General features: G+C 29.0%; 1 protein-coding gene across 2 annotated transcripts in view; it reads right to left on the minus strand.

Annotated features, from left to right (window-relative positions):
* Positions 1 to 9,319, minus strand: part of LOC107439522 (tyrosine-protein kinase Src64B) — a 33,455-nt gene extending 24,136 nt beyond the window's left edge. The window contains exons 1-2 of one of the 2 annotated variants that reach the window (XM_043053312.3): positions 9,201 to 9,319; positions 2,799 to 2,957 (exon numbers count right to left, since the gene is read on the minus strand). In XM_043053312.3, coding sequence (XP_042909246.2) covers positions 2,799 to 2,895 — 97 coding nt within the window. In that variant the 5' untranslated portion in view covers positions 2,896 to 2,957; positions 9,201 to 9,319. Of the gene's footprint in view, positions 1 to 2,798; positions 2,958 to 6,102; positions 6,221 to 9,200 lie in introns of those variants that run through there. The other variant, XM_043053311.3, reaches the window with a different exon arrangement.
* Positions 9,320 to 12,436: the final 3,117 nt, after the last annotated feature.

Genomic DNA, 12,436 nt, shown 5'->3' on the forward strand with positions numbered 1-12,436 from the left:
TAAATATGCGATTTGTGGTTTTGAGTCAGTAATTTAAAACTACGCATTTGTTCGTTTTCAGATATTTTAAAATGTATTTTGTTTTTTACTGTTTAAAGTAATGAAAACCAATTTTGAAGATGCTTCAAAATTCTTCTAACTTAAATTACTCGAACCAAAGATATTTATTATGTATTTAAAAACGGACAACTGTGTAATACTGAACTATCTTTCAAAAATGTTGATTTGAGAATTGTATTGGTATAATTTTGACTGAAAAAAGAAATGAAATAGAGTGTCATAATAACGCCATTTAATTTTTTCCCCTCAATTCTGATCAAAACATTTCCAAAGATACTGGCGGATAGAATGGATATCTATATCCATCATCAGTTTATTTGTAAAAATTAAATAAAGAAGTGAAAAAACAAATTTAGAATCCCCCTCCGTTTACTCCCTTTTGATGTTTGAATTTAAATGGAAGGAAAGAGGCACCCTAATAAGTTATACTTAGTCCATTTTTTTCCCTTTAACTTTTAGATATTTTACGTTTTGGTCTCGATATCTCGATATCGACTTGCAATTAATGAAAAAAATTGAACATCAAAGATAAATCGGAAGTCCGTCATGGAGAAATCTTCAGAGGAAGGCATTGGCTCACATTATGCTGTCTGGCCAACTATGATGATGAATGATATAAATATGCACTTTTTCCTTCTTGTTACTCTGTTGACGAAATGCTACATATAGGGGAGAGGGGGGCACATGTGAACAAATTTTTTTATTTCTTCATTTTTCAAAAAATATCATCAATTTTTCATAGTAAAGAAGTCCATATGTTTAAATAGTCTTTTCTTTGTCTTATGGAATTTTTTGAGATTTTTCAATAAAATATTTCTTTACTTTATAATATTTTAAAAAAATGACTTCAATTGTTCACATCTGACCCTATTGGGGGCACATGTGAACATGCCTGGGGCACATATGAACAAGATTAAAAACACAAAGCAATCATCATATTTCAAAGAAAAAAAACTTTAATATAACAGATATAGAAACGCATTATTCTGAAGGGGTTGTAGCTTACTATGTGAATTTAAATTGTACAACAGTACTGTCAATAAGAAAATAATTTTTCAGCAGTACAATTATTTTTCCGTTATTGGGTTTTTCGCAACTTCATGTTCCACGGGAGTTGTAATGGGCCTTTTTCGTTCTTCTCTAATACTCTTTCATGCTTTTTTTTCTCATTTTTTCTATCTTTTCATTTGTAGCTTTAGCAATTCTATTTTCTCAGTTGTATCAGTTAATATGCGTGATGCGCGATCAACCACTTAATGAAAAAAAAAATTTTTTTAAAGGAAAAATTAATAAATTAATTATGGAAAATTGAATAATAATAATTTTAAATGCGTACATATTTTTTAAACTTATAATACCATGAGGATAATAATCTTAATACTATGTAGGGGCACTTGTGAACTGTTCACATCTGCCCCATCCTCCTCCTTAAACCAAACTTGAAAAATAAAGAATTTTTAATTGAGTAAAAAAAAAAAAGAATAATTGTCATAAACTTACCTGAATGCTCATATAATGGTCTGCAATAGTTAATTTTAGTTTATTAGTTGATTTATATTATGCTTTCACTTGAAGAAGCGAGTGATTATAATATATACAACACCAGCTGATACAAAGACATTGTCAGAATAGAACAACAAAATGCCTCATTGTTCTGAAAGTTTTTCAGAGAGGTAGGACTAGTACTGCCATCAATTGAAAATTTTTCGAGATTTTTTATTTCAATTCATATTGGTAAAACATACCATGTTCACATGTGCCCCCTGTTCACATGTGCCCCCCTCTCCCCCATTCTATTACTATTAGCAACATACAACTACAAATGATGACACATTTTCAAAAATTTCAATTGAGAACAACTGTATGCAGTGGTAAAATTTATATTTCTGGCATAATTATTTATAAATTTATTATTCTTAAACTGATTATTTTTTAATTATTGTTTTCTTTAATATGAAATAAGTAAGGCAAAAACATGGTATCAGTGCAAAATGTTCATTTTCCCCCCAATAGAGAATCCAAAATTAAAAAAAAAAAAATAAGTACAAAAAATTAAAATTTATAGAGAGATGCTGTAACTATTCCAAAGAAACACTTGAATTAAACTTAAACAATTAAATTGAATATAAATTTAATGTTAAAGGCCTAAAATTAGACTAGCACGTTTTATTGATAAACATTCTCAATGTTATAAAATGCGGTATTACGTTTTTTTTTTTAATTATTATTTTTTTTTTTACCGATTTTTCTCTAGATGTTTATTTTTATTTTTCATTTCAACGAAAATCATAAATTGCAAATTTAAGCTATGAATCAACTTTGAAATGACGTGTGTGTCTACTGGGTTATATAGCCAGCAGGATTTCCTCAAAATGCAGATTTTCTCTAAAATAACTACAAATAGCCAAACTGTGTTTGAGTGTTTAATTATTACATATATTTTTTAATATTTCTAAAAATAATTTTTTTTTCTTGTTGAAAATCTGCTCATTTTATTAATTTATTTTGAAGAAAAAAATATTTATTCCGGTTGATGGTGAGGATATTTTCATTTGTTTGCTTTCGCACTTAGGGTAGGTAAATCTTCAACTGCATAGATATTAGATATATAACAACAAATCTAGAAATCTGCGGATTATCTTATAAATAAAGGGTTTCAGTTTCAAATTTATAAAAACTGATTATTTTCATCACCTGAAGGTCCGATTTAGGAAAAATTTAAAAAGCGATTTACTTACTATCTGGTGACTCAGACGCAGATCTTTCATTTTTAGTAAATGCAACAGCTGGCGATTGCGGTTCTGTAATTGCTTTAGAGTGACAACAAATTCCCATCTTTTCTCAATGATGGGTTTAATTGGTAACTATTAACGCACTATTTTTCTCTCATTATCAATCTAAGGAAGAAAGAGAGAATAGTTATTTAGATGATTTAAATGTAATTTGGTATGAAAACAAAGCTTATTTAATACTACTACCACTATTAGGTTGTTAAAAAAAAAGTTCCGCAACACTTGCGGAAATTTCAACTTGTATGAATTTCCATTTTGCATTGTTGTTTTTTTGGTGTTATTAGTTTAAACTTTCATCAATATTAGGATACTTAGGATGAATAGCATTAGCAATATTAGGATCAATATTAGGATACTCATCAATATTAGGATACAACTTAGGATAAAACTAAACTTCGGGTTTTGATTCGTTATTGCCATAAACGTGATCTTTCAGCAAGTCATGCTGCAAGGGTGTTGCAGAACTTTTTTAACAACCTAATGAAAATAATGAACATGATTTTGTCGGTAACGTGATTGACTTCCAGAAAAAGAGTGCTTTACACCAGAAAAGAACACCAGAAAAAGAGTGCTTTAATTTAAAAAGTACAAAAAGAATGGATCACGATGTCGTATTGATTAAGACACTGAGCTATCATTGCGAAAATTTGGATTCTCCCCTCGTCGGTGACTTGAAACCCGCCCAGCTAGTCTGAATAGTAAAGGTAGCCAGTGCGCAACGTTTACCACATTATGTTGTTGATTACGAAATTATTGAACCCTCCGTGGTCCCACAAAAGAGCTGTTAAAAAATGCTTAACTTTATAAAATAATAAGTAAGGAAAATAAGGGCTATAAAAAATAGCATTAAGTAATTTTCCTAAACCATTGACGCAGAATTTTTATTAAATTTATTTTTCATACTTTTTTCCTTATTTTGTAATATTTTAGGCCAAAATAAGTGAAAATATCACATTTAGCATTTTAATAATTTATGGTTATGAAATACAGCATGAAAAATATAACACATGTGTCTTTTTCTGCGTCAAAGGTAAAATCGTTCAAACACAGCTCATTTCTAAGCAATAATTTTTCAAGTTTGCACTTGTTTGAAGTAATTTAGACCCAAGAGAAACTGTTATTCATCATTAAAATTTCTTTAATTTACAATATCAATTACTGATTATTTTTTTGAATGTGAAGGTCGAAGAAATTTCGAACTACTTCTTTTGGATTTATCATTTTAGTGCAATTTTAATTCCGATAATGTAACAGATTTTTTTTAGTATTTATTTGATTGTGTTTTTGTATAATTAAAAACTACCAAGTATATTATTGCTTGTAATGAGAGCGTCAATCGAATCGAAACTGGAACTGGAACTACAATAATTTAACGGGGCGCTTACACCGAAGTACTTATCCCCTGTAGGAAAGTTGACATTGCCAAGAGAATAAAGTACTTGAAATAATTGCTTTACATGATTTTTGGCGAAAAACAAAATTTTAATTGAGTTTAACTTATTCTTCTAAGTACTTAAGAGGGAAAAAAAAGCGGGGGAGTTCCAAGATCCTGGTTGCAATATCTGGCTGTAGGTTAGGTCATAAAGTTGTCGATGAAAAACGTATATCATGATTTTGGAGACCTGACTCACCCACAGGTTTATTTACAATTGAAAGGAAGTATATACAAGGGATAATTACAAGAAATGATATTAAAAGTAGATGAATTATGAATATTTACATGATGATATATGGGTGATTCTTTGGAAACATGACAATGCAGAACAAAAATTTTCTTCACATTTAAAGTCTTCAAAATAATCAAAAAAATATTTTTGTATATTTATTTAGTTACATTTATTAATATCTTACAGACAGCAGTGTAGTTTATTGACATTTGCTCAAGAAAAAAATAAATAATAGAAATTCACCAAATTTTGAATGCCAGGAAAATGACATATTAGCCTAGAAATTAAAAGAAGCTACAGTCATTTTAAACTAATAGTAAGTAACTCAACTTAAGTCTTTGCGGTAGATAGACCATGAATTGCTTAAATTAATTCTTTTATCCACTGTAGAAAGAATCAAAAATGTTTTTGTTGCTGATATGTACAGAATAAAATTGTGTATATAATTGTGTATAAAATTGTATCAGTCATTAAATTAAAAAGAAAACTTTGATTACATTCAAGCATATTACTATCTTACATAAATTTGGTATTAAGTTAATATTTGCTTTCTCTCTTTACATTCAACTGTTTAAAGAAATTTCTGATAACTGTTTCAATGCCCTGGCATTGATAAACCAGGGAAATGACAGCCAGGATAATGACAATTTGCCATTATAGAGCATTTAACTTTCATTTAACATTTCGGCCCAAGATGTTTACATTCTGCAGAAAACAACAGGACTTCTTGAAATAAACTCAGGTAAATCTATGTAGTTTCTGTTATTAATGATCTCAAGAAGACAAGAAAATGACACCATAAAAACGTACTCACCTTGAAAAAATTTTTGAAATAGGTTTTGAACCAGAAAGTTGGTTCTTTATTTATGCAATAAGACATGTTCAAATAGGATGGTATTCTAATCAATCTATTAACATAAGATATTGATTGCTTGTGCTATCTATTTTGGTTAAAAATCTCTAAATAAAAGTAGCCAGGTAAATGACAGATTTTCTAGTGACAAACAAATTATTGACAGAAAAAATTATTTTCAACAAAGTTTTTGTAAATAATACCCTCTGCATATATTCTAAAAATGCTTACAACGGTTGAGATAAAGAAAATATTGAAAAATTTATGGGACGTTTTGAAGCTAGTTATTATTGGAAATAATGTTTGTGACATACCAGGAAAATGACATTTTGAAATTCAATTAAATTTTTTAAATATACAAAACAGTCAATGCTAGCACAAGGTCATTTTAAAATACTAACAGCAATGCTATTTGTTAAATTTTTTTTAAAAAAAAGTTCTTTTAGTAGTATAGTATTAGATCTTGGAGCAAGGGACTGTAAATTGTCATATTTCGTGAGAATCACCCATATAATGGTTTATATGAGGGTCTTTTTACAAAGGATTATATTTACATAATAAAATAACTTTGTGAGGAGATAATTATTTAATCAAAACAACAACAAAATGAATTGAAATTATCTATAGATATAACAATTGAGCTATAACTATAGCATAAGACGGAAAAAGACTAGAGACTTTTCAATCCACAAAATAAAAGAAAAATTATTTGCATGAACTATTTATTTACCTGAATTATTCAATCTGTATCCTTCCAAAAAAGGTTGATATTTCCTCCTCCTTCAATAAAAGTGAAAGAAGAGGAGAGTTTTGTATTATCTGCGGCATAAAATTATTTTTATCTATTCTGAGTGTATCTCCAATCCATGTTTCAAAGATAAGTTAACTTTTATTGATAACATTGTCTAAAAAACAAAACTTAAACTCATTCTTGGAATAAGTAAAAAAAAAAAAAATTAGCATCGGTTACACTACAGCAGTGTTCCGCAAACTTATGACTTTTGGGTACCCTATCTAAATTTTTCGTAACGCTGTGTACCACTAATAAAAGAATGAATACATTTCTTACTATAAAAAAATAGCACAGAAGTTAAAAATCATAACTGGCTGTTGACACCACTAATTATTAACTGTTAATTCTGCAAAAAATAGCCAATAGAAAAATACGTAATCGTAAATTTCCCTTGCTAGGTTTGTTTTTAAAAATTTTTTTTTGAACTTTTAGTTTGTTGCACGATATTTCGCATAAGAACGCTAAACTGTTCCCGTACCCCTGGGGGTACGCGTACCACACTTTGGGAAACACTACACTGCAGGATGGTTGCAGCGTAGCTTATTACAGGCATTATATATATATATATATATATATATATATATATATATATATATATATATATATATATATATATATATATATATATATATATATATATATATATATATATATATATATATATATATATATATATATATATATATATATATATATATATATATATATTATATATATATATATATTTCTGATTTTCATTCAGTCGCTTTGGTGAACGTTTGAAAATACGAAAATGTTTATTGAAGTTTGTTACATCTCAATTATATTAGAAAATGTTGACTTTCAGCATGCACTGATGGTCAATGATATGGTTGATCCATGATACATTTATAAATAATTACAATATTTTTTTCATTTTTCTTAAGAATATACTAAAAGACACAAAAGAAAAATGATTAAAGACACAAAAAGTAAAAATGTAAATATAGGACCCAAACTCTTGATGGCTTTCCTTATCGTTTTTTTTTTAGCATTTAAAAGTAATGATATATATTTAAACGCGTTTTCTCTTCATTGAATTTTATTGCACAAGTAAAATGTCAACAGTCATAAAAACCCTCTTTCTAGACACAATTTCTAAGAAAAATTGGGGTGAGATTTTTTTTTAATAGGTTAACGGGGATGTTCAAAATTATAAGAAATGCAAACATCATATAATTAACTAAAAAGAAACTTAAACTGAAGCGGCTTAAGCTGACTTGATTAAAAAACTTCGCTTCAAAAATATATAAATGAGAAGTAACAGTCAATATGTTTCAAGCTCTCAAAAACAGGCTCAAAATTTCAAGACTTGTCAGATGTGAATGAGGAGAAACAAAAGTGATTTCATTTTTGTTTCTTCTCATTCACGCCTGGCATTTTCTTTCAGTTCTGTCATTTTAAATAATAAGTAACAATTGAAAGTGTAATCACTTTTGTTGCGTCTCATTCACGTTTTGAAAATGGCAGCCTGTTTTTGAGCGCTTGAAACATGTCGATTGTCATTTCCTAATTATATATTTTTTAAGCGAATGAAGTATTTAATCAAGAAATAACATATATATATATTTGGAATGAAAGATATTTTGTAGCCAAGCGTACGATATATAATGCAAAAATAATTTGTAAGGAGTTTTATGGGGATATCCAAGAAAATTAATTTTGCAAACTTATCGAACTTTTTAAACATATAATACTTTTCTTGAAAATCACTTCAACTTATCGTAGCATATGTTCGCGTTGTAATAAGAGATAATAATAAAGTCATAAAATAATAAAATAAAAATGTCATAAAGTAATAAAAACGTCATAAAATGATATGGATGACACATCGTTATTATTTTATGACATTTTTCTTCGAATCTGAATATGGATCAATATAATCAGAAGCTTATAAATGTTCCTACCAATTTTTTTAACAAAATAAAAGAGGAATAATGTTACAAAAAATGAAGGAAAATAAAAAATATTAATAGTCGGCTTCATAAGAATATATTATACTGAAAAGTCAGCTTAATGAAACAATCTATTAGCATAACTTTATTCCAGGTAAGTAGTAAAAGTTCCTTTTTATTAACTTTTTATCATTTTCTATAGTGCCTAAAACAATATAAATACCGCCCGGCTAAAAAAAAAAGTAAATAAGTGAATTAATAAATAATAAATTAAAGACTAAATTAAAAAGTAAATTAATAAATGATAAATTCAAAAACAATAGGTAATTAATTAACTTATAATTATTAATTAACTTAAGAATAGGTAATTAACCTCTTAACGCACTAATTTTTTGAAAAAAACCGGCCAAAATAAATCAAGTTCTTTTTTATGTAAAAAAACACACTTTAGAACATTGTCTTTTCTTTTGGTGAACAATTTTGATGTACTGCGCTTTTGTTCCATGGGAAAAGGCTATATTAATATTTTATTCTTGAATAAATAAGTGTTATAGCTTACAATCCTATGTAAATGATAAATATTAATCAAACGATTTTTTTTCTTTTTAGCTTTCACATTGTTATTTTCAACTTTCGATTATATTCGGGTGTGAAAAATTATAACAGCATAAAATACAACGCCGCTCGAATTATCTCGAGTGTGCACAGTTTGGCCTGATTAGCGCGCTCGAATTAACTCGAGCGCACAAGTTAAGGGGTTAATTAACTTATCATTATTTCCTATTGTGTCCAAAACATTATAAATACAGTCGGCAGAAAAAAGATAAACAAAATAAAAAGTAAATAAGTAAATTAATAAATAATAAATCAAAAGTAAACTAATAACTTATAAATTAAAAAAATAAGTAAATTAATAATAAATAAATTACGAAATACCCTGTAAATATCACGTGTTAGAAGGGCACATTTTAAACAGGATAATTAATTATTGCCTGTTGATTAGTTAAGTTACTAAATTAGACACAAAAGCATTATATTATACTGACTATCTTTACTTTGATTTATTTTCAACAAGAAGTATTAATAAATATAGCCTTCCAAAATAAAACTATAATTTCTTACTCATTTTATGCCATGGGAGTAGTGGTTAAGAAAACATATAACAGAGGTCTAAGTAAATACACTTTCACTTTGATAGAAAGCGATGGAAACTACAGGAAATATTATAAATTTTCCCGGAAGTGATTACATCCGGAAAAGGGGAGAAAAAGGTAGATGAAAGTTTTAGCTTATAATTGCATAATACCATATTGCGATAATAATGAATAAGTGAAGATAAGACAGAGAGATTTATATTTATATTTATAACCGTCGTTGAACAGTCTACCCAATTTTGTTGGGTTTACGACTACTAATGTTCAACTCCGTAGCTTCGTAATTTTGAACCCAATCCAGAAGACAAGGGATATCCGGGATCCAGTACTAGGAGAAATTTGCCTTCGTGGAGAACTTTTTGATGGAACTAACAGGCATTTACGCTACATGGTAGGGAAAACCACGAAAACATCCCATGGTTAGTCTGACGGCAAAAGGACTCTAACCCATGATCCGTTTACCACTGAGGATATTTTAAGTCAGCACTGTGGTCGGTGCGAGCCATGTGCGGAATTCGTATCTACTAATCATCGCTGAGATTCGAACCCGGTTCCCGGACCACGGATCCGAACCCCTTATTGGAAGGTGAACTCTCTATCCCCTGAGCCATCGCGACTGACGAGAGAAATTGGGAAGATCTTCTAAAGCGGGATAAGAGACTGATAAAAAGGTAAGACATTGAGGTCCTGTACTCAGCCCTTCAAATACTAAACTGCTTTTACGTATTAATTTGAAAAATACTTATTATTTATTTATTGCTACTTATTTATTTTCTTTTTTTAGAATATTTTAGTATGAAAAGTTTCCTGGTGATAGCATGCATGCTATTTTTTTACATCATTTTAAAGAATGCAATTTTACACGACAAAATATAAAATTTGAGCGAAATAGGTCGAATCGTTCCTGAGAAATTGAATTTCAGAAAAATCAGGTATTTAAAATTAATTTTCACAGGAACTATTCGACCGATTTCGCTCACGTTATGTATTTTTCCTTGTAAAATTACGTTCTTTAAAATGAAGCAAAAAATTTTACATTTTACAACTTAAATTTTTGTGTGACTATTATTGAATATTATAATAAAAAGTGATAAATATTAGATAAAAGTTATATTTTTTTTGCATAGAATTATCTTTGGATAAACGGATTTTATAATTGTCTGCAATTTTTTTAAAAATTTGCTTAAAATGTTCTCGAGATATAGCGAAAAACGCAAAAAGTAAAATTAACATTGTTGGAACTCACTCCGGACCAAACTATTCTGACCATATTTCCCAGATTTTATACATTTTATAACCGTCGTTGAACAGTCGACCCAATTTTATGGGTTTACGACTGCTAATGTTCAACTCCGTAGCTTCGTAATTTTGAACCCAATCCAGAAGACAAAGGAACTCCTGGATCGAGTAGTGGGATAAGTTTTCCTTCGTGGAGGTTTTTTTAAGGAGCTAACCCGCATTTGCATTACATTGAGAGGAAGACCACGAGAACCTCCCACGGTTAGACTGACAGCAAGGGGACTCTAACCCATGATCCGTCTACCACTGAGGATATCTCACGTCAGCACTGTGGTCGGTGCAAGCCGGATGCGGAATTCGTATCAACTGGGATTCGAACCCGGTTCGCCTCATTGGAAGACGAACGCTCTATCCCCTGAGCCATCGCGGCTCTATTTCCCAGATTGTGGCTCTATTTTGGGGGTCAAAAATCTGAATTCGTTGAAAAAAATAGTATGTTCACTCAGAGAAAGTAAGTTTTTGTGCCTGGTTTCGTAACTTAAAATATCGTCTTGACTTATTAATTAGTCTATTTGAAGTCATCCCCTCGAGCCCTTAAGATTGAGTTTAAGAACGTGAAAAATCCTATCATTAGATCAAAATCAGGGTGGTCCGTTTTTTATTCTTTCCTTTTTTTCTTTCTTTCCTTCTTTGGCGCAGTGTACTTACATAAATAAATGGAGGCTTTTGTTGTTTCCAAGTTCGAATCCAAGAGACAGATTTGGTCTGGAGACCTAGAGTCGCATGTTGCTCCTAGCTTTTTCGATAACGCTCACACTGTTTCTAGCTATTGAACATTATTCCGAGTGGTAGAAGCAGACCACGGATTAGAAGTTAGAGTCCCTATTGCCGTTGGGCTAACCGTGAGCTATTGTTGTAGTTTTCTTCCAGTATAATTGAAATGAGGGAGGGAAACTAGTCTGAACGTTAACAGAAATAGTGATTCTTTTCTTAAATAAAAATAATAAAGTTTACAGGTTTCAAATGTTATTAAATGATCTTTTCATTAATTTCACTAAAATTAGTTTGTATAACGTCTGTTCCAGATTTTTGTCCGCTTCTTAAAAATACCTAGATAACTTGTCTTTACTGCTCAGAAAGTTCGGCAGCATGTAGGAAAGTTCTTATAATTTTTTATTTTACTCGATTTTTTTCACTTTAAACTTTCGGAAAGGAATTTAAAAAAAAACAGCATAGATTTTTTTTGTTTAAGAAAATTCCAAATTTCTAAAATTACACAAGTTTGAAGAGAAAAAAAAGTGTTTTAAATGTATATAAGTACAAACTTTTCAGCTTATGAAAATTTAGAAATCAAATTATCGAAAACTCCTATGATACATTGTCAAGAATTAAATTATTCTTTTAATTTCATTAAAACAACATAATATAAAAAACGAATGCAAATAATTTCACAGATCTCTATTGGGCGAGATTACAAGACCTCAATACTGATTCGTCATGTTTTGATAACTTTACTTGCTAACTTATAATTCAAAGTATTCGTTAAGTGTGGTGCTTGAAGAACACTGTCTACATGCATTTTTTATTGAATCTGAAATGTTAGTTAAATGAATAAGTAACTGTATGTAATGTTTATGCCAAAAAATTTTTTTGTTGCATTTTATATTTTTCAAGTTACAGTAAATAAATATAAAATTACACAAAAAAATGCATTTTAATTTCATAGTGTAAACAAATATGTTGTTATTATTATTATTCAATAAATAGTTTTATAATATGGTTCAGAATACATTTCCAAAACTTGATTTCTCTTTATGAAATTTCCCATTATAATATTTTTCCCCCCCAAACAATTGCATTTTTCATACATATAAAACAATTCCTTAAAGTATTTAAAATTTTAGACAACTTAAAACATTTTTGTCTTCATTTATTAATTCTAAAATAAATTTTTTTTCTTCTAAT

This window comes from Parasteatoda tepidariorum, chromosome 1, assembly GCF_982258835.1.
Source record: "Parasteatoda tepidariorum strain Cologne lab strain chromosome 1, Ptep-v5.0, whole genome shotgun sequence".
Classification (NCBI taxonomy): domain Eukaryota; kingdom Metazoa; phylum Arthropoda; class Arachnida; order Araneae; family Theridiidae; genus Parasteatoda; species Parasteatoda tepidariorum.